Source organism: Chelonoidis abingdonii, chromosome 3 (genome assembly GCF_003597395.2).
Source record: "Chelonoidis abingdonii isolate Lonesome George chromosome 3, CheloAbing_2.0, whole genome shotgun sequence".
NCBI classification, from domain to species: Eukaryota; Metazoa; Chordata; order Testudines; family Testudinidae; genus Chelonoidis; species Chelonoidis abingdonii.
In genome coordinates, this window is record NC_133771.1 from 47,041,320 (window position 1) to 47,068,191 (window position 26,872).

General features: G+C 42.9%; 1 protein-coding gene across 2 annotated transcripts in view; it reads right to left on the bottom strand.

Moving 5' to 3' along the window:
• CILK1 (ciliogenesis associated kinase 1) overlaps window positions 1-26,872 on the bottom strand; it is a 41,431-nt gene that overhangs the window by 12,582 nt on the left and 1,977 nt on the right. The window contains exons 1-11 of one of the 2 annotated variants that reach the window (XR_004371513.2): window positions 22,201-22,393; window positions 17,890-17,944; window positions 16,695-16,816; window positions 15,588-15,667; window positions 11,423-11,555; window positions 10,054-10,225; window positions 8,655-8,822; window positions 6,738-7,052; window positions 5,585-5,775; window positions 3,988-4,128; window positions 1,495-1,623 (exon numbers count right to left, since the gene is read on the bottom strand). Coding sequence is in view for 1 of the 2 variants with exons in the window: in XM_075063720.1 (XP_074919821.1) it covers window positions 1,495-1,623; window positions 3,977-4,128; window positions 5,585-5,775; window positions 6,738-7,052; window positions 8,655-8,822; window positions 10,054-10,225; window positions 11,423-11,555; window positions 15,588-15,667; window positions 16,695-16,816; window positions 17,890-17,944; window positions 22,201-22,301 (1,618 nt within the window). In the remaining variant the exon portion in view is untranslated. Of the gene's footprint in view, window positions 1-1,494; window positions 1,624-3,976; window positions 4,129-5,584; window positions 5,776-6,737; window positions 7,053-8,654; window positions 8,823-10,053; window positions 10,226-11,422; window positions 11,556-15,587; window positions 15,668-16,694; window positions 16,817-17,889; window positions 17,945-22,200; window positions 22,474-26,872 lie in introns of those variants that run through there. The other variant, XM_075063720.1, reaches the window with a different exon arrangement.

The window sequence follows — 26,872 nt, forward strand, 5'->3', positions numbered from 1 at the left end:
TTTGTTTCTGTTAGTTGGTAAAAGTGCTCCTCCCCAGCCCCAGTTGTGTTCTTATCCCAGTCAATAAAGATCACTTATTGTTTAAGTTTACCAGTTTGTCTGGTCTCGCGGTTCTTTCCTCATTGGATCAAAAAGAACTTAACCGAACCCAACCTCCCTTTTTGTTTTGGGTCCGGACAGAGGCGTTTGGGGAGGCTGCCTTGAGGCTGGGGCCACAGAAGAGGATTCCACAGAGTCTCCACAGCCTTCTCCCTGCTGCCAGCAGCGAGCTCTGGTGAAGGGTTCCCCTCTCGCCCTAGCAGAACACTCACCCGGCACCATCACTGCATGTGCTCCTAGAAGCTGGGCCCCCTCTCAGGTCTAGGAAGCCCCCACACCTTCCCTGTGGTGGATGCCGGAGAGGTAGGGGGGAGAAGGACTGCCATCACGTGTGCGCCTCTTCCCTCCACAGCTGCCACCTCAGCCTGCCGCTGGCGTTGCTCCCTTTAGGTGGCAGTAGCCAGTGAAGGAGCACAGCGCTGGGCAGCAGGGCAGCGGCCTGCTGCCCTGGGGCCGCAGGTGGGGGATGCTCCGGGGGGAGGCACACAGGCGGCAGGTGGGGCTGAGGGAGAGATGGCCCCAAACATTGGAGGAGTCAGGCTCCTGTGCCCTGAATTTCCTGGAGCATGGGCACATAGCTTGGTCTACACTACAAACTTAATGTCAGCATAATTAAGTCGCTCAGGGGTGTGGAAAATCCACATTCCTGAGCAATGCACTTAAATCGACCAAACTCCCAGTGTAGACAGCAGTATGTTTATGGGAGGGCTTCTCCTGTCAACGTAGCTACTGGCTCTCAGGGAGGTAGAGTCCCTGCTCTGATGGGAGAAACTCTCTGCTGGCATACATGGCATCTTCAGAAAGTGCTACAGCGCTGTCAGTATAGACAAAACCTGTTTCCCAGACCTGAAGAAGAGCTCTGTGTAAGCTTGAAAACTTGTCTCTCTCGCCAACAGAAGTTGGTCCATAAAACATTACCTCACCCACCTTGTCCCTCTAACCACCAACTTAAAATCATGCTTCCCTCTGTATTTTTCTTTTTAGCTACAATTGTTCAATAGCATCTAATATACTAAAAGAGGATCAATGAGAAAAATTGTTTGATTACTTTATGTATTTGACATCACTTTGTACAGTTTAATTCATTCTTCTATACAGTCAGCTCTCCTCATTTGTGCGACTTGTTTATATGGCAACAGGGAGAAGGGAAAATTTGGAAATAAGAAAATGATTTCACAAAAACTGGCCAGGGAACTCAGGGAGTGGTGTAGTATGTGAAAAGATATTAAACTGATTAGATTTCAAGCTGTCAGTCAAGCTAAACATTGGATAGATCAACTTGGATTTTGGGAGCCTAAGACCCAAAGTGGATTGAAATAACAGGGAGGCTATTACAAAAATTCTCACTCTGCCCCATTCACAGTTCTCTTAGAATGTCTGAATACCACTTCTTACCTGAATTCATTCCATTGACCCCTCCTCCCACACCTGAAGCTTTTCCAGGCAAACTAGAAGTGGGCCATGGATTAGACGTAATAGAATCCTTGCTTGAACTGGAGACTATGCTCTTCCTTGTGCTTATCCCTGTTGGGAAAAGAAATATAATTAACCATTAAGAAATCCTTGTCAGACACAATTATTATGCAGCTTTGCACCTGCATATAAATGGAGCAGGTGTTTGCCCCAGTGACCTTAGCCAAAAATCTCTCCATATTCTACTATTCAGCATCTACTATACCTGGGTTACTTCCTGTCCTCTCACACCAGTTGCTTATCACTGGTGTTACATGGTCCCTCTTCCTGCAAAGATAACCACGTGTTTAGGCCCTCGCTACTGTACTGAGTCCCACTGAAGTCAGTGAGACTATATCAGAATAAGGATCCAGGTATTTACATACTTGTCCTAATCGTACAAGGGGATTTAGAGTGCTTTGGTATCCTGGTGGGTGAACAATGCTACATAAAATGTAAATGATTCTTATTAAATACAGCATTTTATGCTAATATCTGGTTACCATTCTAAGCAATCAAATTAGGAAAGGCAATTTAATGTTTTCACAATACCCTATTCTATACCATATTCTACTTTGCTATCTGTGTAGTTTACACTGAAGTCAGTGAGTTGTGCACACATCGTAGGGTCCCTGGGACAGGGTCCATGTATTTTTTTTTAATTTTATGTGGAGTGCCTAATGCACATTTGGGCATGATACAATAAATTCTATGGGATAGAAGGTTTGGTCTGATTGAGTTTTAAGATCTATATCTAGCATTGTAACTAGTAATTCAAAAAATACCATTAAAACAATGAGTGTTCAAAACTGTAACCTTCATCTTACAATTACATGCACATTTATATTTAAGGGAAGGAAAAAAATAATTAAGACCCAGTCTGCCACCATCAAAATTAGAGCTGCACAAAGTTTCAGCTTTTTTCCCTCTCTTTTTTTTTCTTTTTCTTTTTTAAGAACACTGAAACAATTCACAAATTCAGGTTAAATTTGGCAAATAGTTTCAACCACAAAGCCAAAAATTTCTGAAATGCAGAAGTGATTTGTTTAGAATAAAAACGGAAATGACATTCCATGTCAAAAATAAAGCCCTACTAACTCAACATTCAAAACATTCTATTTTGGCCCAAACAAGTTTTGTTGAGGGAAAAAACTGAATCAGTTGTGGTTTGAAACAAACTGAATATTTTTTGTTTGGCCTCCAAACTGAAAAATCAATTACTCATCTCAAAGCCGAATACAGTAGCTTTGCCCCCAACATTCATGTGGAGTCCCACCGACTACCTGGTATGCTGATCTCTCTACTTGTTGCACTGTGTTCTGCCAGAGGCGCATAGCTGAAATCTTGTAACAGTGGAATTCCACACTGAAACTCAGTCAAAATAAATTCAGTAAAAACAGGACATCATGATCTGCTTATTTTCCTGCTGGATGCTCACAAACACACGCCTGAGGTGCCTATAACCAGAGCTTCATTTCTACCAGGTCCTGCCAGGGCTGAGCCCTGGCACCTCTAGGCTTGGCAGTTCATTGCCTCAGCACCTTTGGGCTTGCTGCATCAGTTATGAATGTAAAAAAATTGCTTGAGCCCTGGCACCTCTTTCATTACAAAGTAAGCACTGCCTAGAACCTTGTGACATGAATGGACAAGAGAGGGCCCAGTCTTATAGTGACACAAATAGGGACATCTTGTTCCCAGTGAAGGCTATGCCTCAGGAGACTCGTGTGTGCGCACATGCACACGATTCTACTGAGGCATAGCCTTCACTGGGAACAAGATGTCCCTTGAGAATCGTGTGTGTGAGCACACGTACACACACTTAGATTCTGCCCCACTGCTGGTGCCACCACACTGAGGATGAGCAGACTCACATGCAAGTGACTCCTCTGCATAAGAGTGAGGTTTGATTCCACACACTGGGCTGCTTTAATACACTGCAGGGTGCACTTAGTTCCTGCCCTGGGCAACTGAAAAGTTAATGCTAACCTGCTAACACCTAGCATTTACTGCTGCTAGTACTAGTATTATATATTCACTAGGCAGCCTGGGGGTATGCGCCTCCTCCTCTGCCACTCTTGGGAACATAAGGCAGAGCCTGGCGCATCAGCTGGACACATTTCCTAGCATAGTCTTGTGTGCTAAAGAGCTATTCTGCGTGACTTCTCATGGTGCACAGGAAAGCTGCTTCTGACACCTTACCCCTTTCCAGCATACCAATGGGCAGGATTTACCTCAGTTTCTGGCATGCTAGAACCTTCTCTCTTTGTTGTAAGCCTCTTTGCATTAACAAGATGCCCCTTCCCACCCCAACGTTCTCTGTTTTCTTTAAAGCAATAGCCCTTCCTCTGAGTCAAAGACAAGGCCCAAAGTATCCATTACCATTTCCCACCACTATTAAAAGGTCAAGAAAATATTTCCTACTAACCAGGTAAATACCTAGAATGTTTCAAGTAATGCTGCTTGGCTGCAGAAACTCGCAAGGTGGGTGTATCCTGACGTGGAAAGGATGCATGGGAAGGGGCACTGTTGCCAGAACCTAGATTGTCTGAAAGCTTCAGATCCAAAATGCTTTCAAACCTGTACCAAGAGAAATCACCATGCTTAGCCTCAAGCTCAAAGCTTACACTTCATCCACAGTGTTCCTTTGACCTCATCTCCTCAAATTATTTGTACAAAATGGGTTTGGTGCTGTACAGATAAAGGAAGACATTGCATACCCTTAGGCACTTTGCTGATGGTATGTTTATGCTGCATTGTAAACCTGGGTCTGAGAGACCCACACTTGTGGACTCAGTGTTCTGAACGCTGACCTTCAGCGTTCATGCTGTTTTATAAACCTGGGCTTACACTAGCTGGACACAGAGAGCCCAGACATACTAACAAGTCTGTACTGCAATATGGAGATCTTCGGGATGTGGCCTGAGGTGCATCCGCACTGCAGAATGACAAGGCTTGGACCAAAGTCCCAGTGGGTCTCAGGTTGACCCTCTCCTTCCTCTCCAGCAGAATCCTAGGACCCAGGTCCTGCATACTTGTTGACCCACGTCAGACTGATGTGTTCATGCATATGTATGTACAGACGGGGGCTTGGGCTCAGTGTGCAGTGTAGACATACCTTAGGTCATGCCTACACTACAGACCTGTAACTGGTATAATTACATCACTCAGGGGTGTGAAAAAGCGAAAGTTAACCCCCGCCCCCACGTAGACAGTGCTATGTTGACAGAAGAAGCTCTTCTGTCAGTGTAGGACAGTAGTCCCCAAACTTTTTGCCCCAAACTTCCTACAGCTCTGGGAAGCAGGGGACGTGGACAAGGTAAGGGGGCCAAGGCTGGGGCCACAGCTGGAGGTGGGGGCAGGGCTGGGAACAGAGCCTTAGCCAGCGGGTGCAGGGCCAGTAGTTAGGGGCCGGCGCCAGGAGTGGAGCTGGGTGATGCTACCTCCCTGCCACCTCTGGGGGCTGCTCCAGGCCCCAGCCATGCCCCAATGAATGTTCCTCTGCATCCCCATGGGGGGGGCACACCCCACCGTTTGAGGGCCTCTGATATAGGAGCATCTTCACTTAAATGCTACAGCTACATTGGTGCAACTGTGCCAATGTAGTGCTTTAAATGTAGACCTGCCTTTAGGGAGCTTAAGTTTTCCCCATTGACCCTGATCCAAGGAAACTGGAAGCCTAATTCCGATGCACATGATACAGCTCATAATACGTTACGCACTAAGATGGATCAAACATGAAGGGGTAAAGATACTGAAAGACTTCACAAACTAAGCATGTCTGTCAGAGAGAGTATCGAACAGAAGGGTGGGACCCTAGTGCAAGAAATCAGAGAGGCTGTTCTAAGCATAAGGGACAGCATGGAAGAATCAAAGTCAAGAACCAAGAGGGAGTACAAACATAGAGGATCAGTTACTGACACTATAGCTAGGCAGAGAGAGCACAGGAAGAAAGTGCTAAGGAGCAAGAGATGTAGAAGGAAATGAAAACAAATATCTAGCTGGGATGGAGTGAGAAGAGGAGATAGCAACTTACCTACAAAGAGCTTCATCGCTCTGTTGCCTCTTGTTTTTCAGATCAGTTCTGGTGAGAGAAGAGCTAAAATCAAAGTCTTCCAAGTCATCCCACTCTTCAGAATCTTTCGTTGTTCTAGTAACGTGTCCCCATCTTCGCCTAGTCTTTGGTTTAAGTTCACCATTCGTGTTCTCTGTCCCAACTGGTATTTTCTGTTATTACGAAAAAGAAAACCAAAACATTTGCAATACAGAGCTATGGAATTATGAGGAGGGAAATCAAAACACAGTTTTTCCTTCACAAAGCAAGTGGTGATCTTGCTGTAGCAGCATAAATCTCCACTAATATATCGAGGACCGAATGTTCATACTATTTCTGCATCTCCTCCTGCCTTGATAGAGTCCTGCACTAGCAAAAGAATGGAGCTCTTAAGTTTCTTTCATCTCTAATTTCCATACTTCTTTCACCGTACAGTCTACAAAAAGTGATCAGCTTATGTTAATTTTTAGCCCCGGACTCCATTTGTAGGTGCATAACTACATGCACGTTCATGTGCCTGCACTTCAGCTGCCAGTGCCCGCATTAAAATTTGTGCCAGCAAAACCTGTTTGTCTTAACAGATTTTGCAGGCGCAAATTCTGACACTTGTGTCCTTGCAGCTGTTAAGGTGCATATGCATGTTTGAACTTTGTGCAATTCTGCATATGCACAAGGTGAAGGTCACGTATAGGTTCTGCTGAAGACTTGGCTCTTAGTTTCAATACTCGTGAGCCCAATTCTCTTCTACCTTCGGCCTGAGTCTCATTTATACCAAGACCACTTTGCAACACTCTGGCAGTGTAAAATGGCTTACAGTGAGTAAGCTACAGTTCCATCCTCTTTAAGGCCATTTTACAATGCCAGAACACCGTAAAGTGGTCTTGGAGTAAGTGAGAATTGGGCCCACCTATTTGTTTTACACCGAAACACTCCACCAACTTCAGTGGAGATGCTCTCACTTTACAACAGTATGAGAAAAGAGCCAAATTAGTTTTTATTCCCATTTCTCTCCTTTTTATTAAAAGGTACAAAGAAGACTGTGTTGGTTTAAGGTACCAAAAAAAAAAAAATCCAATTAAGGAAAAACGCATCAAGTCATCAGCAGGTTTATCAGTTATCCCAGATTCCTCCTCACCTTCTGAGGAACTTGACTACAAAGTGCTGGCAGAAGCACCTGAGCAGGCTCGTCCTCTCTTAACCGGATCCCGTGGTCAGTCACCAAGGAGTCTGCTTTATACGGGTACATGAGGTACTGGGAAGACTGGCTTTGCTGGAATGGTCTAGATGAGAGATGGGCATGAGGTTTGGGAGGGGGCTGTGCAGGAGGGACCGGTTTAACATGGTGCAGTGCTGCTTTATCATGGAGTTCTTTCGGCTGCTTGCCCAGTTCCTGAATGCAGAGAGAGGTGCCCAGTGTGCGCCCAACCTGGAAGTAGGGATATCGAAGTGCCTAAAACACAATAAAAGGCATCAGTATTCAACAGAGGAAGCCAGAGTTGCTGACTTAGCTTAGTCATATGGGACAGCTCCCATGTTACCTTACCCTCTTCCCTTTCCCATGTGTTAGACTATCGAGATAGGACTCTGTACAACACATCCTACTGCTTCAGGTTAGAGTAAGTTTTAGTGATGGCTTAACATCTATGCAAAAGCTTGTCCATGTAATGCAAAAGTAGTTAAAAAACAGTTTCCATACTAGACCTTTTTGGTACAGAGGCTATATACTATTATTTATGATGTAGTGTAATAGCATGCAAAGGCCCAGTCAGGATCAGGCACTGCACAGTAAGCAAGAGAAATAACATCCTCTAGAACTGAAGACTTTTAAATGTGTAGCTGTAATCAACAAATAATTGTCCCTATGTGCTAGCAGATTTTTTCAATCACATGCCCAACTTGTATTTGATTCTGGGAGATACCAGCATTCCCAATTCTTGAAAGGTATGTCATATAGCTATGACAATCTTGCTCCGCTTTACAGGTAATTAAGTAGTTGCTGCTGGGGATGCAATAGTGGTCTTCTCCCTAGCTTCTGCCAACTAGAACAGGCTTTCAACATCTCTCTTCCTCACAGATTCCCCACCACATTACAATCTTGTCTCATTTGTTTCACAAGAAGTGCTATTTGCTTGTAATTATTACTACTACATCATCTGAAAACAATTTAGCTTGTCTTTCCCTTCAAGTTTCCCCTCTTCCTCAATTTTACTTTGTAACTGAATTATTTAAGTCTACATACAGATTTTTGAATGAAAGACTTCATACAAAATAAGTGCCCAATCCTGCTCTCACTGAACTCCCTGGGAGCTCTGACCTAAGGTTGGGTCTATCCACCAAGTGCTTGTTTCATTACGTAGGGGCCTATCGTGCACAACACTGAGTTCCCTTAATTGTCATTGAACTCAGTGGACTAATATTGATTATTTAAAGCCCATCATTCAAACTGCTGAGCATCCTCAGCTCCTTCTGATTTGCAAATCAAGCCCTTTCTAAGATTAACAGGTTGATCACAAAGCTCTTTTCAGGCTTTATCATCATCTAGGCCATAAGTCTTCCCTGAATTAATTCCTGTTTGAACTAGAGCACATATCTTTTAGAAAGACATCTAAACACGATTTAAAAATTGCCAGTGACTGAGAATCCACTGCAACCCTTTGTAAATTGTGCCAATGTTTAATTACTCTCATCATTAAAAGTTTACACCTTATTTTCAGCCTGAATTTCTCTAGCCACAATTTCCAGCCTTTGGACCTTGTTATATCTTGGTGCTCTAGACCAAAGATCCTGGTATTACATTTCTGTTTCCTGTTTAGACTGATCAAGTCACCCTTAATTTTCTCTTCGTTAAGCTAAACAGATTGGGCTCCTTGAGTCTTATTAGGCATGTTTTCTAAACCTTTAATCATTCCTGTAGCTCATCTCCACCCTCTCCAATTTACAGCCACAAGGGTAATTAACGACAGTCGGGGCAAAGATAGAGTGCTGTTGACCTCACAGATAATGCAACTATCAGTTGCACAAAAAGACATAGTGAAGAAAATGAAAAACAAACCTGACTAGCTGTTGGTCGCTTTTTGGGGTCCCATTGTAGCATGTCTCGCATGAGCTGAACTGCCTCACTGCCAGCATTAGGAATTAGGGTCTTTAGGTTGTTAGGTACACACTGGGGCCAGAGAAAATTCATGGTACCTGCAAGTTGGTAGCCTTCAGGCCAGTCATTCTGAAAGAATCAGTATTCTGATCACTGAAAAGCCCGACGATTAAGAGCGCTGATGTTTAAGGACCAATACTGTTCACTTTCAGCACCTCTCATCAACCATCTTAGAGTTCTTTACAGGCTTAATGAATTAACCTCAAAGCATTGCTGTCACAATTTTTTTTTCTTTTTTTTTTTAAAAAAGACATCAGGAAAACTGTCGTACAGGATCACACACCAAGTCAATAGCAGAAATGGGAGCGGAAGAGACTGTCCATCCCCCAATTGTTCTGGCCACTGAACCAGAACAGACATGTGGACCCAACTGTAAATGAGACTAATTTCATAGAAAGGGCCTAAGGACATTGGAAATTTCAAATAATTGTTATCTGATAAAATTCCTCCTTTCTGGACAGGTCTTTTCTAATGTCACAATTTTCAGGGATATAGATTTTAACTGTTGACCTCACAGATAATGCAATTTTGTTATTTCACCTCTGAGATCAGTACTGGACTATGGCAACAAGTAGTTTGAAGAGGATAAAGTGACATTCTATCTTATATCCTGGGCCAGAGATGGGCAAACTTTTTGGCCTGAGGGCCACATCGGAGAATAGAAATTGTATGGCGGGCCATGAATGCTCACAAAATTGGGGTTAGGGTGCAGGAGGGGGTGAGGGCTCTGGTTTGGGGTGCGGACTCTGGGGTGGGGCTGGACATGAGGAGTTTGGGTTGTAGGAGGATGCTTTGGGCTGGGACTGAGGGGTTCAGATGGCAGAAGGAGGATCAGGGCTGGGACAGGGGTGCGGGAAGGGGTGCAGGTTCCAGCTGGGGGTAAAGGCTCTGGGTGGGGCTAGGGATGAGAGGTTGGGGTGCAGGAGGGTGCTCCATCCTGGGATCGAGGGATTTGGAGATTGGGAGGGGGATCAGGGCTGGGGCAGGGAGTTGGGGCATGGGGAGAGGCTCAGAGGTGCAGGCTCCGAGTGGCGCTTACCTCAAGCAGTGGCACATCCCTTCTCTAGCTCCCACATGTGGAATGATCCCCAACCCGTGGAGCGATCCCCAACCCGCGGAGCGGGGCCATGCTGCAGCTTCTGGGAGCCATGTGGTGCGGCTCCCAAGCCGCACCCTGGCTGGAGCTCACAGACTGGCTTAAAATGGCTTTTGGCCTGTAGCTTGTCCACCCCTGTCCTAGGCATAGTATCATTGATGTACTAAGCAATACACATTGAAAACGTGGATCTCACTTAGCTACCTTTTTCGGTGTCCCCAGTACTTGGCAAATCTTGAATATAGTATCGATTTCACTGGCACCAGGGAATAGAGGCCTTAATGTGTAAACCTCTGCCATTATACAGCCGACAGCCCAGATGTCAATGGGAGAGCTATAACTGGTGGACCTCAGAAGAACTTCAGGAGCCCTATACCTATAAAAACAAGTTTATAGCATTCATAAATCAAACAAGTACTGCAGAACACGGTTACCTCAAGTGGGCTAGCCTGTGATTTTTCATTGTCTGCCTCACTGGAGACAGAAAGCATCCTTTAAACAATTCCCAGCAACCCCCACCCAATGCACAAGACTATCTACCTTTTTTAGAGTCAGGGTTTGAAGTCACACAATATTTCCAGAATGCCCCGTCACATCCTTCCATTATTTCTTAGACAGTGCACATCATGAAGCACTTTAAGAGCTGAAGGCCCAAACCTGTGAGGTAATGCTCAGCACTCCTTCTCCCACAAAGTCAATGAGAGTAGAGAGGGCCAAGCACTTTGCAGAATGGGGCCTTATGCACAAAGTAGAGATTTATTCTCAGCAACTGAAGTTGTGTGGCAATTTTCCTCCCACCTTCATTGCTTCTTATAAAGTTGATTTTCAGTGAGAACATTTGAGAAAAAAAAAAAGTGGACTTAACACAAGCTATGCTGAAGATTTTGGTTATCACTCATAAGGTCCTAACCCTGCTTATCAGGAAAAAAAAACTCACTGTTTTTGCCTATGGTTCTTTGTCTCAGATTCAAATTTATTTCAAAGTTCAGAGATGTGTTTGGCCAACTCCTCTTTGCTGAAGTAAGATCTGCAGTTTTGCCTCAGCCACCCACATGGGCTGATGAAGGAAGCTAACAAAGCATGGATGCTTTTGGTTTAAGATTAGAAGGATGGGGGGGGGTCATCTGTTAGTATTAGGTGGGCAGACAGCAGGAATCGTTGATTAAACTGGGTTATTGTGTACTCCTTTTCCCTGCTTGCTTTTATAGTAACTCCCCTCACCCCCAAATGCTATTTCTCAGTGCCCAGCCAGAACAGCACTAGTGCTGTAACAGCCTTTTCAGTTGCTCTATAGTGAGTGTGGTGGCCTCGGAGCACTGCTGGTTCTGGAGACTATTCTTCATATTCACAGTAGGTTAAGCACTATCTATTCATTTCAGCTTTGTCTGTACATCCATTGTCTTACACATTTTGAAGCCTTTTAATTATGCTAAATTAAAAATGTGATGCACTGGTTTTATAGACCAACAAGGACATTATTCTTAGCTTAACTTAAAGTTTTATCTTATCTAAAGGCACGACTTCTAGACATGTAATTTCATAAAACATAGCCAAACATTTACACTGCATTTACCATCTTGTAGATACATAGTCTGTATAAGGAGGCCTAGATCGGATTTCTCGGGCTAAGCCAAAGTCCGCTATTTTCACAAGTTCTGGTCCCATGCAAAGGAGGTTTTCAGGTTTCAAGTCTCTGTGAAAGAACCCTGCAATTCAAATTAAACATCAGTCTGCACCACAGTTTTACATCCATTTGTAGCCTTTATTTTTTCCTACCTAGATGTCTCCACTTCAGTTGCCACTATTGCAGGTCCAACAGCAGGTCACAACTGTCTAAAATAATCTTAACCGTGCTAGTCTACATATTTTAGTCAGCCCATAAGGGTAAGAACACAGATGTTGAGATTTTCAAAGCAGTGTGGCCAACTCCCTGCCCATCTTCCTTTAACGTTAATGGAAAATGCTATTTTTTTTTGTTTTAATAGGCGAGCGCCTAAATAGCAGAATCTCCCCCTAGTTTAATTTAAGCAAAATTCTGTGGGGAAAAAAAAAGAATGATTCTTTATATTTCTAGTTCCTTCTATCTAAGCATCTCTAAACACTTTACAAAAGTTTGTCTTTCCAGCCATGGTGGAAAGTGGCAGGCGCACTTGAGCTACAGTGGATACAAATGAGGGAGTTGCTAGAAAAGAGCTCACCATAAGGAGTCTTTCACTACAGAATTTGCTTCCCTTCTTGCGCTGCCAAAGCCTGGACTTCTTAAACTTCTGGCATGCTGGAAAGCCTGTCTTTTCTTGCAGGCATTAGGGGAGATGTGGGGGGTGGGGTGGGGTGGAGTGGGGCTGGGCCGTCATCTCAGATATGGAGTGACTGGAGGTTGAAGGAGGATTTAGGTAGCATTTTTATGTTATGGTTGTACGGAATGCCTTAGGAGACAGTATTCACTGGCAAACTTGTAGCTAGAACAACTGAATGAAGTTCACTATTGAAAATTTTGGTTTGTGGGTTTTAAGTTTTGGAAGATGCTTAGGGATCTGGGTAAGCACCAAAGAAACTGAAAAAAAAAATACTTGTTTTACTGTGATGTAATAATATCAAGTATGTGTGTGTTTTACAGTTGGTGAAAACAGAGACAGCGTTTGTGACTTGTTTCTCTGTTGCAGAAATACAAAGAGAACCCAGGTCTCAGGACTAGCAGTCTTATGCAATCAGCCACAAGACCATATTGCCTCTGGTGTGGCAAAATCTTCCAACTTCCTTGTGACTGTGATTCACAACATCTTGGTAGAAATCACTTACAATCCAGAGTGCAGGAGATCAGCGTAGCAATACAATGGTTTGTCCAGGACTGATTAGTTACATTTTGTACAGCAAGAATATGCAGGACAGAGATACAAAACATCCTGAATGCTTGTGCTTTCTTTGCCAGGTTGTACCAGTGAGGACTTAAGAGATTTGTCCACAACTCATTTTACATTAATGTTTTAAAATATTTGATTTTCTGTGGTTGTGACAGGCAGAGATTTCTTGTTCCCTTTGAGTATGTCTAAGGCCAGGGGTGGGCAAACTACAGGCCCATGGGACCATCCTGCCCAGCCCCCCGAGCTCCTGGCCCAGGAGGCTAGCCCCCATCCCCTCTGATCCCCCCTCCCCCGCAGCCTCAGCTCGCTCGCTCCACCGCTGGCCCAACACTCTGGGCGGCAGGGCTGTGAGCTCCTGGGGCAGCATAGCTGCAGAGCCCTGCCTGACCTGGTGCTCTGTGGTGGTGGCAGCGGCAACGGCATGGCCTGGCTCCAGCTGGGCGGCGCAGTTGTAGTGCCGCCAGCCACTGGTGCTCCAGGCAGCGAGGTAAGGGGGCAGGGAGGGCTGGATAGAGGGCAGGGGAGTTTGGGGTGGTGGTCGGGGGGCATGGGTGCTGGTTGGGAATGGGGGGGTTAAATGGGGGCAGGAGTCCCTGGGGGGCTGTCAGGAATGAGGAGGTTGGATGGGGCAGTGGGAGTCTGGGGGCCCTCAGAGAAGTGGGGGGGCAGTTGGATGGGGCAGGGGTCCCAGGGTGGGGGACTGCAGATAGAGAGGGGGTCGTGGCCCAGCCCCCACCTCCTAAACGCCCTTCATACAATTTTCAAAACCCGACAGGGCCCTCAGGCCAAAAAGTTTGCCCACCCCTGTCTTAGGCCCACTAATGTGAAGGGAGGAGAATAAAGCCATTAGCAGGAACACATCTTATGAAAGTAAAATCTAAGCATGTGAAGTAATTTTCAGATTCCAAGGCCAGAAGGGACCATTGTGATCATCTAGTCTGACCTCCTGCATAACACAAGCCAGAGAACTTCTCCAACGTAGTTCCTAGAGTATATCCTAGCATTCCTAAAGATGGAAAAACAAAATTGTTCTATTGCCTCTTGTCCTGCCTCTGTGGCAAGAGATTCAAACTACAACACAGCAGATTTAGATGGAATCTGAGAAAAAACTTCCTAACTGTAAGAAAAGTTTGACAATAGAACAAATTGCCTCGGGAAGTCATGGAAACTTCTTCACTGGAGGTTTTTAACAGGAATCTGGATAGGCATCAGTCTTGGATGATCCTGCATCTTGGCAGGGGTTTACACTGGACAACCCTCAAGGTCCCTTCTAATCCTATAAAAATCAAGACTGGATATTTTCCTACAATGGTCAGTGATGGAGCATCTACCCTTTGTAACTTGTTCCAATGATTAATTATTCTCATCTTTTAATTGTATGCCTTATTTCCTGTCTGAATTTGTCTAGCTCCAACTTCCAGCTATTGGATTGTGTTATATATTTATCTGCTCAATTGAAGAGCCCATTATTAAATATTTTGTTCCCCAAACAGACTGTACTCAATTCATGCCTTAATCATCTCAGCACTATAAACCGTGTTTTCTAATCCTTTAATCATTCTTGTGGCTCTTCTCAGAACCTTCTCCAACCTATTGACATCCTTCTTGAATTGTGGACACCAGACCTGGACATAGTTTTCTAGCAATGGTTACATCAGTGACTAGTACAGAGGTAAAATAACCCTTTACTCCGACTTGAGATTGCCCAGTTTATGCATCCCAGGCCTGCCTTAACAGTTTTGGTCTAAACATCACACTGGGAGTTCATGTTCAGCTCATCATCCACTATGATCCCCAAATCTTTGTCAGAGTCACTTCTTCACAGGTTAGAACCCCCCCTCCTGTAAGTATGGCCTACATTCTTTGTTCCTAGAGGTGTACATTTATGTTTAGCTTAATTAAAATGCATATTGTTTGCTTAAGACCAGTTTTATCAAGTGATCCAGATCACTCTGAATCAGTGACCAGTCCTCTTCATTATTTACCACTCTCCCAATTTTTGGATCATCTGTAAACTTTATAAGTGATGATTTTGTGTTTTCTTCCATTGGGACGGTGTTTCTGTAAGCCCACCACCCACACAGCTCCACTGATGGTGTTCTGCCTATGGAGGGTTTTCAGGATTGGAACCCAGTTGTAATTTTAATATACTTACAAGATAGTATTCCAATGCATAGGAAACACCAAGAGTAAACTCTAAATTTAAAAGAAATAATTGCTTGATTCAAACATTGGTATTATTAGTGCTGGCTGGCCAACAAAGTCAGTTCTTATTGATATCGTAAAACTATCAAAGCTATTTATCACAGGGATATTTTACCATATGTGTAATAATGTATGAATACATTTCACACATATACACACCCACCCACCCACCCTAATTTAAGTCATGAAAAGTGCCAAGTTATAAATTCTGGAGGTGGAAACCCTCATTTGTCCAGAGAACAGGTACAGCACAGATAGCACCAGTGCAAATCTTATCACACTGTCCCACCAAGATGCCTAAGCCCTCACCTGAAATGACTGCCCAGAGAGGCTTTAGTCTCCATGCCCAATCTTTGGGGTCTTTTCTAAGATGGTCAACAAAGATGCCCATTAGTTGTGTTGGTAGTTTTGTGATGTGGAATCTTATGCATTAGGAACTGGACAAGCTGCCAGATCAGTTGAACATCACAGGCTACCAAGCAGATAGTTATTTGTGGTCACTGGCAACCTTGTCCAACTTGGAATCAGTGACCTGAGAGTGAACAGCCCATCTCCTATTAATAGCCCCCATGACTCCATTTAACAGAGGAATTTTATTATTTATTTTAAAACTAACACACAGACACTATCTTGCTCCAGTTAAAAAATATTTAGAGCCAAAATACAGCCTACCATGTTTATGGATAAATGCAAGCCCTTGCAGGATCTGATACATAATATTCCTAATTGTAGATTCAGGAAACAGTTTGTTTCTGTAGGGTAAAAAGTAAAGAAAAGTTACTGATGCAGTGACAGAGGGGTTATCTTTGCTCTGTTGTATTCTTTAGAGCCTGGAGTGGTTGAACTGGCCTATGGACACACTGTAAAGGGGATCTGGGTTCCCAATCCCGAGACTACTCACCTTTTGCCTCATGGAGAACAGCAGTGGACCATTTTGAGGGCAGGAGGATTATTCTGTTGGTCTGTTTCATGCCCCCAGAAGAGGGTGCAGTCTATAAAATATACAGCTGGAGGACCACCCCCAAACCAGTTCTACTGATATGTCAGCATTCAGGAAAGGACATTAGTGGGAGGGGCCCAAGGGGGTAGCCTACGACAGTATTGTATAATAAGTACTCATTTTCTTGAGGTACAGAACTTCATATACTAAAGGCCTGAGGTCTAAAACACATTTGTCCATCTGATTTAATGTACCTGACCACACCTGGGTATGCATATTGCTCACATGTGAAACCAAAATGTCATTTTAGTTTCTAAATATCCATTTGCGTATGCAGAAAAGCCTAATTTGCGTATGCAATTGCAGTACCTGTACATTCAAAGCAACAAATATGTTCTAGACCTTTGTCTTCAATTTATGAAAACCTGGCCCATCAGTTGAACTCTATTAAGGGCTTGTCCACATCAGGGAGTTTTACACTGGTTTTGCTATACCAATGAAGATCCCTAGTACATCCCTGAGCTGCATCAATATGAAGAGGGGCTTGTATCAATATAACTTGCTTTGCTTTACACTGGTGCAATGTGAGCACACTGGGGGGTTTGCATCAGATATAGTTACACTGGTGCAAAAATCCTTGATGTAGCTAGGCCTTTAAATAGAGCAAGGGCCACATTTTCTACTGTAATATACAACTTTAAACTAAGATTGTGTTTAGAGACTAAATATAACTGCAACCTTTAAAAGATATGGATGTCAAAGACAGCTCAGAAACATGAACTCATTACTGTTATAGTTAAGTTTGTATCAGGAATGTGTTTATGAAGTAATTTACATACCTTTCTTTCATCAATTGGTAAAGATTTTCCTTCATGTATTCAAACACAAAATAAAGATGATCATTTTCCCTGATAACTTCTTTCAGTTTTACTATATTGGCATGGTTTAATTTCTTCAAAGACTAGAAGCATAAAATACAAAAGAATGTAACACACACTGTTATAAGAAAGGATTCCATTTCACTTACCTTGAAGCCCTTGTTGCACAAGCTAAACTGAAATACTGTTTAATTGTTTAAGTAGCAGGTAGCTACAGATTTAAAGACCAGATTTCCTAAGAAAGCAACTGACATATACATTTGCAAGTGCTCTGAGTTATATGTGGAGGCTGATTTGTGCAAACATATTGGCTTTTAATTGTGCTAAGCTTGTCAGTTAGACACACCCAACTGACTCACTGTTACACATCTGATTGGCTGTGTCTTCTCCCAACCCAACTTCTCACTGGAGGATGTTCCACTCTACTTGTGCACCTATGCTGCCAGAAGCCAGATCAGATTTTGGAGTGAACTCAGTCCTTAACTCACCTGTAGGTCTTTTCCCTCTAAAATGTCCCACCTTTTTGATAACCAGTGGTAGAAACAGCATAGATAAATCCTGCTTTAAGCAGGGTGAGAGGAGATGTGATTAAAGTTTTCTACACTTGTGCTCCCACTGACACTACTGCTGTTGGAGCTGCACTATTTGTGCCTCTGGTCTAATTATCCAGGAACAGGACTACCCTGCGTGGAAAGGAGTGTATGCACAGATACTGTTGGTAATGAAGGGCATATAAACCTTAAAATCCATACTGCAATGCTATTCCCAGCTCCTGTTAGAATTCTTGCAGTGCAGCCCTGCCATAGGAACAGCTAGAATTCAGATGGCTATCTTCTCCCTTGGGGAGTTGCTGCTGATTGCAGGTTTGCTGGCAGGAGCCTGCTCAACACCAGCTACAGTCTGGCACCAGCTGTCTACAATCAATAGTTTTTAGCATTACTACAAACAGAATGTGATAGTTTTAAGGAAGAATGAGGAAATGGCAAAGCTACCACAAACATACTCCACAGCTCTTACTGTAGGGACTACTAATGAAGCTCTTCTCAGAGCTAGAATGGGTCTATGTTACCTAGAAACACCAGGGAGAACTGTTCTAATGTAAAAGGCCATGTAAATGCTGGGTTGAAAAGTAACCATCCTTGGAATTAACAAGTACCTTAACCTCTCGAAGATTCATGCATTCCTCCCAAGAGTAGAACTTTCTCTTCATCCTGTGGAAGGCAGGAGGACGAGGGGGGGGAAGAAGAGAAATAACACAGTCAGTGCCATTACAAATCTGAACTCCATAAGTCTCTGCACCTCAGTTTCCCCATCTGTCAAAGCGCTTTACATCTCTAGATGAAAGGTGCTATATGGGAGTTAGTATACAAAATAATACAATGCTGTAGAAGAAGTTTTCTTTTTTTTTAAAATAGCATTAAGAAAGCACCCTACAATTCAAGGTAAGTGACTTTGGTCCCCACTTCCTTTCCCTAGCCAAAGGAAGTAAGCTGTTTACAAAAAACAAACAAACAAACAATCAAGCTCTAACACTTAAATCAGATTCAAAATGAACAAAATCAGTCTTTTTTTTTTAAATAAACAAACACATACCCCTCCTCACTTTTATAACAAGGTCTATTTTTGTTTCTTCTTTCCCTCCCTATTTCCTCCTTTTCTGCACCTGGATTTCTTCTTGTGCCCTCTATGCCTTTCCTCTTCTATTCCTCAATGCCTTCACTCTTCAGTGTGCAGGTTTCCCCACCCTTTTTAATTGCCCCTCCCCCAAAAAGATTCTCTTCCCCACTAACTTCACCAAGATCTGTTTTCCTGTCTACTTTAGTCTCTCTCCCCAACATACTAAACAATATTGCTTTAAACACAGCCAGTTTCATAGAGATGGTTCACTCTTTACTTCCAACCTGTAATAGTATTTATTACGTTACAACTGTGTAAACATAGTGTGTTATGCGCCACCTAAGTAAAGCATGCTCATTTCTTTAAAATGCAGTTCATTTCCATAGCAGATAGTCTGTGTGCACATAAGAGCTTTGTCACCTCAGTACAGAATCGCTAACTGTTACTGTAGGCATTTTTCAACTTGGGGAAAGCACCTTGGTATTTTGATTTAAAAAACAACAACAAAAAAATCATTCCAAGGGGCTTGGTTTGTTTGGCAGTGACTGCCCTGTGCCTGAAGATGCCATGCTTTTGGCTATCACTTCTTCCACTGTGCTGGTTTGTTCCACAGATTCAGTTTGACATTATGATGAAGCCTCAAAAGGAAGTAGTTGCTTTTTGCTATCCAAGACTTACTAGCACACTGCACAAGTAGGAAACCATGCTACAGCTGTGGTGGCTACAACAATGGTGGACATCAGCTGTCCAACATTGCTTCTAACACCTTGGCTACACTAGAAATTTCAAAGCGCTGCCAGGTGGTCAGAGCGGCAGGCCTGGAAGAGAGCTCTCCCAGCGCTGCACGTAAACCACATCCTTTACGGGTGTAGCGTGCAGCGCTGGGAGCCGCACTCCCAGTGCTGCTGCCCTGATTACACTGACGCTTTACAGCGCTGCATCTTGCAGCGCTCAGGGGGGTGTTTTTTCACACCCCTGAGCACGGAAGTTGCAGCGCTGTAAAGTGCCAATGTAGCCAAGCCCTTTCTCCTATAAAGTAAAGTAATCTGTGTTATACTGAAGCGAAGACAAGACAGTTGTAGTTTTAACCCACATTAGCTGGTTGAGGTAAACCCCTAGAAAGAGCTACCATGTGTCTTCACTAGAATGTAAAATGGGTTAGTTTAAACACATAAAATACACCTTTTTTCGCCTAGCGAAAACACAGCTTCAGCAGTCTTTAACATGGCTAGACAAGCACTGTCTATGCTAAAAACAGGCTGTGTCTATGCTAAAACACCTTTTTTTATATAAAGTAGTGGATTGGATTGGTCTTCTACACGGGGTTCTCAACCTTTTTCTTTCTGAGCCCCCCGCCCCACATGCTATAAAAACTGCAGGGCCCAGCAGGGGCCATGGGGCAGGGACCTTGGGCATAAGGTGTAATTTGACTTCTATTTTGGGGGAGAGGGCAGGGGCCAGCAGGGCCTGAGCCAGTTCTGCATGGTGGTGTCCGCAGAGGGAATGCAGCCTCCACCTCCTGATTCACCTCAGGAAGTCACCCAGCCTGTCTGGGTTGGGGAAGAAGGGGGGGTGCAACCAAAAAAATAAAATAAAAATTGTAACTCAAAAGGTGGTGGGCTATGCACAAATTCTCAAAGTCAATAGGAGCTTTGTGAACACGGGGCCAAATTCTGCCCTCATTTACCAGACTTACACCAGTGTGTCAATATAGACTAATTCCATTGTCAAAAAACAGTTACTTCACGGTTATATCAAGAATTTGGCGCAGGGAGTCTATATGATTGGATCATTCTGCTATGGAAACAGTAAGAAATGCTTTCCAGATGAATAGTCTTAACACCCAAGGAGCAACAATAAGGGCTAATGTTCAGGACAGAATGTTTTCGTCTGTTACAGAGAGAACACACAACTCTTGAAACAGGAAACAATGCATTTATGGTATTGGGAGATGGTGGTGGTTGTGGGGGTTTGAGGTAAATTCATTTGAGTCTTACCCTTTCAAAGGTTTGTGTATACCTGACTTTGCCAATTCACCTGAGGAAACGAAGGCTTGCCTTACACTTCAAAGTTAGGTTGACTTAGCTTCTTGGGTTGGGTGTGTCAAGGTTCCTTCCCCACTCTGAACTTTAGGGTACAGATGTGGGAACCTGCATGGACACTTCTAAGCTTAATTACCAGCTTACGATCTTGGTATATTGCGCTACCACTCACAGAGCACTACTAATCTTTTTTCCCTGGTAGTGCTGAGAGACCTTACCATTACCTGGGAACACAGATCAAACCCTTGATCTTTACACAGAGAATTAACCACCCCTGCCTTTCTCCCCACACTCCTGGTATCCAGATCTACACCTTGATCTAAAATACAAGGGCAAAAAAATCAATCAGGTAGTTAAGAAAAGCTTTATTAAGAAAAGAAAGAAAAACCCTCTAGGAAATAATCCCGATAAACCTACAGACAAGAGCTTCAAAACACAGAGTTATGTGTCCTGGGCCAAAAATCTTAATACACACAAGAATAACAAATTTGATAATTTCCTTAATGGTACAAGACAAGTTTACAAAGAAAATAACAGAACCTATTTATCCTTTCTCAACTTCTAACTCTCTGCTAAGAGGCTGGTTCCTTGATCTTTTTCACTCCTGCTGAAACTGAAACTCTCAACAAAGGAAAACTTCCCTCCTTCCTTTTGAAACATCTTGTTCCCCCATTGGTTCCTCTGGTCAGGTGTCAGCTAGGCTGTGTGAACTTCTTAACCCTTTACAGGTAAAAGAGGCATTAACCCTTAACTATCTGTTTATGACAGGGTGTATGAAAAATATACACCCGACTGAACATAGCTATGCCAACCTAACCCCCTAGTGTAGACACAGCTATATTGAGGCAGAATACATCCACTGGCATAGCTACCGTTTTTCAGGGAGGTGGTATTCCTACACTGAAGGCACAAACCCTACCATCAGTATAGGTTGTGTCATCATTAAGGAATTATACTGACATAGTTACGCCAACACAGTTATGCCACTGTAGTCTCCGTAGTGTAGACATACTCTAACACATTAGTAAAGGCTAGGTTTGACTGGCGGAAACATTTGGGGAGTGTTCACAGTGCCATTTCACTCCACATAGAAAATGTAATCTATTAGAAAACCGTGTGTAGGCATAACTTCAAACACCTGATTTAATCACAAGATAATCTTTTTGCCTGTATCTATTCCCATGACAGATTTACAGTAGTAACTTTGCCTTTCGCTAGCATGAATCTTTGCTCACAATCCCTGCAATGGCTACGAGAATACACAGCTGACCTGCTAGGCTACTGTAGTGTAAACACTTCCTATGGCAACGGAAGGGGGTTTTCCCATCACTCTAGGTAATCTACCTTGCTGAGCCATGGTAGCTAGACTGATGGAAGCATTCTTTCATCATCCTAACTGCATCTACACCATGGGTTAGGTTGGCATACCTCTGGCATTCAGGGGCGTTGATTTTACATACTCAGAAGCAACACAGCTATGTCAATTTACATTTTAAGTGTAGATCAGGCCTTAGACAGGTGAGCCATTTAAAAACTCACTAAGAGGTCTCTGAAGCCGTTAAGTGAGACACTGAAGATTAAATAGGCCTCAAACAATTTGGACTGTGTATTACAATGGGACATAAGTAACAGACAAAAGGTGACATACCATTCATTTTACGTTCCATATTTAGTGGCTGAGAATTAAGATAAAGAGTTGTGTATTGCAGATTCTCAGACCTTGTTGCAAAACCAATTGAACACATGATATATATTAGTTGGCTACATACCAGTGTAATACTATTACATCAAAGAATAAAGTGACTCACTTTTTAATGGCAATTAGCTCTCCAGAGTCAATGCTTCTCCCTAGGAGGACGGAGCCATATGTCCCATCGCCAAGCTGTTTGATAGTAGTGTATCTATTCATGATGTGGATCCTTTGGCTGCAAATTCATTTCAGTCCTTAGTACATGCTTCCCTGCAGCTGACGTGTTTCTCCTCTGAGTGTAACCAGTTCTTTCTGTGGCAGCATAAATACAGAGTAGTCAGGACTACACGAAGAGCCACAAGAGTCATGTTTTCAAGGCTCAGCCTCTGGTCTGAAATACAGAACACAATCCAGTGGATTTGGATTATTTGCATTTTTCAAAGTTGTCTTGTTTCAAGCCTCCTTTCGTCCCAAAGACATCCAGGAGCACAAACAGGTATTTTTCCTGGTTGTCCAAAATGAAAGAGCCAGATTGGATCTGGCCTTAAATAGGCATATACACAAGGAAACCTCCCACTCTTTTACATGCTCCCATCCCAGCCACCATTGCAGGGCCTGTAATCAGCATCAGACGTGATGGAAACCTCAGTGGGTAGCAATAAGCAACAGTACAGTTACCAAAAGCACAGAATGAGTTCTCATGGCCTGGAAATAGCAGCCCCAGCAAGGGAACTGAGCAGCTCTAATTATGTGGCAGGGTATCTGTTTTAGCAAAGCTATCTAGTCATATTGCAGTCAGTGCAGAGCTCTGACAAACCAGCTTTCCTAACTTTCCAAGATGTCCCTCTGCATGAGGGGTAGAGTCATACATATCCTTTAAAGGGAAAAGATACTCAAGATGGACAAGACCACGTTTATCCCAGGGTTGTTACCCCAGGATAAAGTCTGGCTCCAGGAATACTTTATATACCCAAATTACCTACCAGATCCATCACCTGACACAGTGGAAATAAAAGAATAATAGAAAATAAAGATGAATAGCACTTATTAACTTCTCTAGTCCAACCCCTGACAATGATTCCTTAATGCTTAAATCAACTTACTTACAAAAAGGAACAAAATGTGACCTATACCATGTAAATTAGTCATATCCTTGAAATTAAGCTAAACAGTGGGAACAAGAATCACATCTGCAAGCTTGTCTGTGTTATGGTCAGTTCCATGCCTTCTTACTCCTCTTATTAAGAGCTTAATATCATCTCTGAGCAGAAGAGCAGTGGCTTTTGCCTTTGTAAGCTGTTTGTGTAGTCTGAATTACATGTCAACAGATTTGCTGCAGTACCCTTATGTCAGTACCCTTACCACATGCTCCCTGTGCTGCCTTAACTGGGAAAACATATGAGTGTTTTAGTGATGGAGCGAGCTGCAAATAAATCTCCTGCATCCTCTTTTCCCAACAACAGGATAGGTTGCCCAACTGCTGTCAATGTCACCAGTACATAAATATCTACTCTTGCAATGATGCTGGCAGCAACAGCGGTGTGTTACTAAGTTGGGATGGTCCAATTGAATTAAGATGTTAGCATTTTTTCCCCTTTTTCTTAGCAGTTAAGCCCTGCCTGAAATAGGCTGCTTCTGCATCCCACTGGGATCTGTAAACCTATTGCACTGATGTGGGAAAGAAATCCATTAATGTCAAAACAGCTTTTGTCAGTTTATGTATCATGTATGGAGGAGACAATCACTTTCCCTACCTAGAAGGCACTTAGACGCCACAATTCATCAGAATTTGCCTCAAAATCCACACTTTGCTGAACAATTGTGCTGCATCAAAGCTTCCCTTAAACTTTTTTTAACCCTGAAACGGAAACAATGCAGACGGGCTGCACTGCCAGAACCAGTGTTTCTGAGAGGTGTGAACTGCCCATTCATCCCAATAGACTAACTGAAATCTGAAGATAGCAATTTAAATGTCAACAGGGTATTTCACTCTATAATTTTAGAAGAACTATCCAGTAAATATGTATAGCTCGCAATCCCAGCCTCCCTCAAAGATTGGAAGTGTAAGATATATTTAAAACAAAATAAAAAAAGGAGGGGCTACTGTACTGATTAATGTAAACCTAAAAATGAATAATACAAATACTATAGGTTTGTCAGTAATTTAAATGAAGGTGCCATAGAATTCCCAGCCTGCCATACCAGAACACTGCACAATCAAGGGACATTGTCAATAGAATTTAGGTCCGTTATGCTTGACAACTTGCCATGGAACAGGCAAGACCTGGTCCATAGCAGCAGCACTTTGGGGAGCTCTGGAGAACCACTTGCTTGTTGGCCACTTTATTGGGTATTCAGGTGTGAAAGTTTTGGCTTAAGTGATTTAAACCAAGTCTTAAGAGTCGGTGGCAGACCAAGGATTTTAACTCTAACTCCTTGTTCCCAGACCTGTGATCGGACCAATAATTCAGGTCTCTCAATATCAAATTTAGACAACAAAGCAAGACTCCTTGTGTTTTTCCATCAATGAAAAGGTAATAAATAATAATGGCACAAGAAATGAATCTGTACAATTTTGAACTAAACACGTAAAATCTGGCAGACCTGTAGAAGTCTCAGCAAATACTTTCCTCATGAAAGGGGCACGATGCATTAGTCAGGGTCATAATGCATTAGTCTACATAATGGAACAAATATTTAATGACAGGCTCTTCAATCTAGCAGACAAACGTATAACAGGATATGGTGGTTGGAAATCAACGCTAGACAAATGCAGACTGGAAATAAGACATACATTTTTAACAGTGAGGGTAATTAGCCACTGCAACAATTTTCCATGGGTTATGGTGAATTCTCCACCTAGGGAAAAATTTTAAATCAAGGTTGGATGTTTTTCTAAAGGATGTGCTCTAGGAATTACTTAGGGGACTTCTATGGCCTGTGTTATAAAGGAAGTCAGACAGATGATCGCAATGATCCCTTCTGGTCTTGGAATCTATGGCTCTAAGGCTAGGTCTAGGTTACTGGTTCTACAGCAGCACAGCAGCCTATGCTGTTACAGTGCTGTACCACAGATGCTTTCTACAGTAACAGAAGTGTTTTTTCCACCTCTCTGAGCAGCAGTAGCTAGACTGACAGAATAATCTACTCTGGTGGTTAGGTCAGCTTAACTGTGGAGCTCAGGAGTGTTTCTTCTTCATACTCTTCATACCACTTGCCGGTGGACTGATACTGCAGCGATCGATCCACCCGGGGTCAATTTAGCGGGTCTAGTGAAGACCTGGTAAATCGACTGCTGATCGCTCTCCCATCAACTCCAATACTCCACTGGAAAGAGAAGCGGAAGGTAAATCGACAGGAGAGTTTACATCATGCTGGGTCTATGGGAGAGACACTGCAACATGTTGATTCCAGCTACGTTATTCACATAGCTGGAGTTGTGTAACTTAGGCTGACTTAACCCCATATTGTAGACCTGTCCTGAGTGGTGTAGCTAGGTCAACCTAAACTTTAATTGTAGACCAGGCCTAAGAGCCTTGACACAGTGGAAGTGAATACTCCCAGAGAGGGAGGATCATTCAGCAGATCTGATGTTTCCTCTCCTTTGTGCTCCTGCCCCATCTCTTCCTGTAGAGAAGGAAGAGGCTTTTGGGGCATAAATCACTATCTGCCTCCCTTTGCTTTTGTTGTGGTGTGGTTGACAGCATCCCCATACACCTCTTGCAATAACTTTCAGTTACGTGCATAATGAGCAGGATTAGACACAAATTTCAAACCGTTTGACTAGAAAATTAAGTGAAAAATACATGTTAAAAATCACACTGTTGTGCACGGAAGATAATGAGGTTCCACATGACCACAGATGTCCACCCACAGGTTGCTCAATGCAGCATCAGAGCCTAGTTTTGGATGCCAGTTGGAGAGGTTTGGAACCTTAAGTCAACTGGATTCCTAGGTTCTCTGAACCTTGGAAAAATCTGGCTGTAAGTGTTTCAAGGTTCGCTAAACAGGAATTTAAGTACCAAAATTAATGTATACTTTTGAAACTTTTGGTCTAACTATTTGGACAGAGACACCCACACAGAGGCAATGGTCAAGTGGAAAAAAGATGCTGGCTCTGAGTTTTTAAAATTTGACCATGCCTACATTACTAATACCAGATAGGCCTTGTGAACATGAAAATACTGAACCTCATTTAATTAAGTCAATTTCTAAACTGATTTATCTCAACCACTACAGTTTTCTTGTTGAAGAGGCCTTAGGTTTTTAAACTTGTTCCAGTAATCCTATTTCCTATTTACCATTTATGTTCTGTTTTTGCTTTACAGTTCTCTCAGTTTTGATCGTGGAGACAGCTTAGCCCCAAATCCTACAGGACCTCAGTGTGACTTGGCAGTAGTAGCACAAGCATCTGCTTGTGCAGAGCAGCCCTAGTCAGTTTCACTTTTATTTATAATCCGATTTATAATCCATGCAGAAAGTAAAAACTACAGGAAGTTTTTTTAAATGTTGAGCATGGGAGTTTGGGGTTGGCTTGAAATTTAACAAAATAGTGGTTTTGTTGTAATAATAAATAATGATAATAAAAAAGAGACTAGCAATTTTCAGTTTTGTAGAAGTTTTTTTTTTTAAAAAAAAAAATCAAAATAAACCATAAATTTTGGGCCTAAATCAAAAGAACAGAGTCCCATAAAACAAACAAACTCTTTATTATTGTGCATCACCCTGAAAACAAAGCATTAATTATTATTTAAGGGCACTGTGAACTGAAATTGAGCCCAACATCTTTT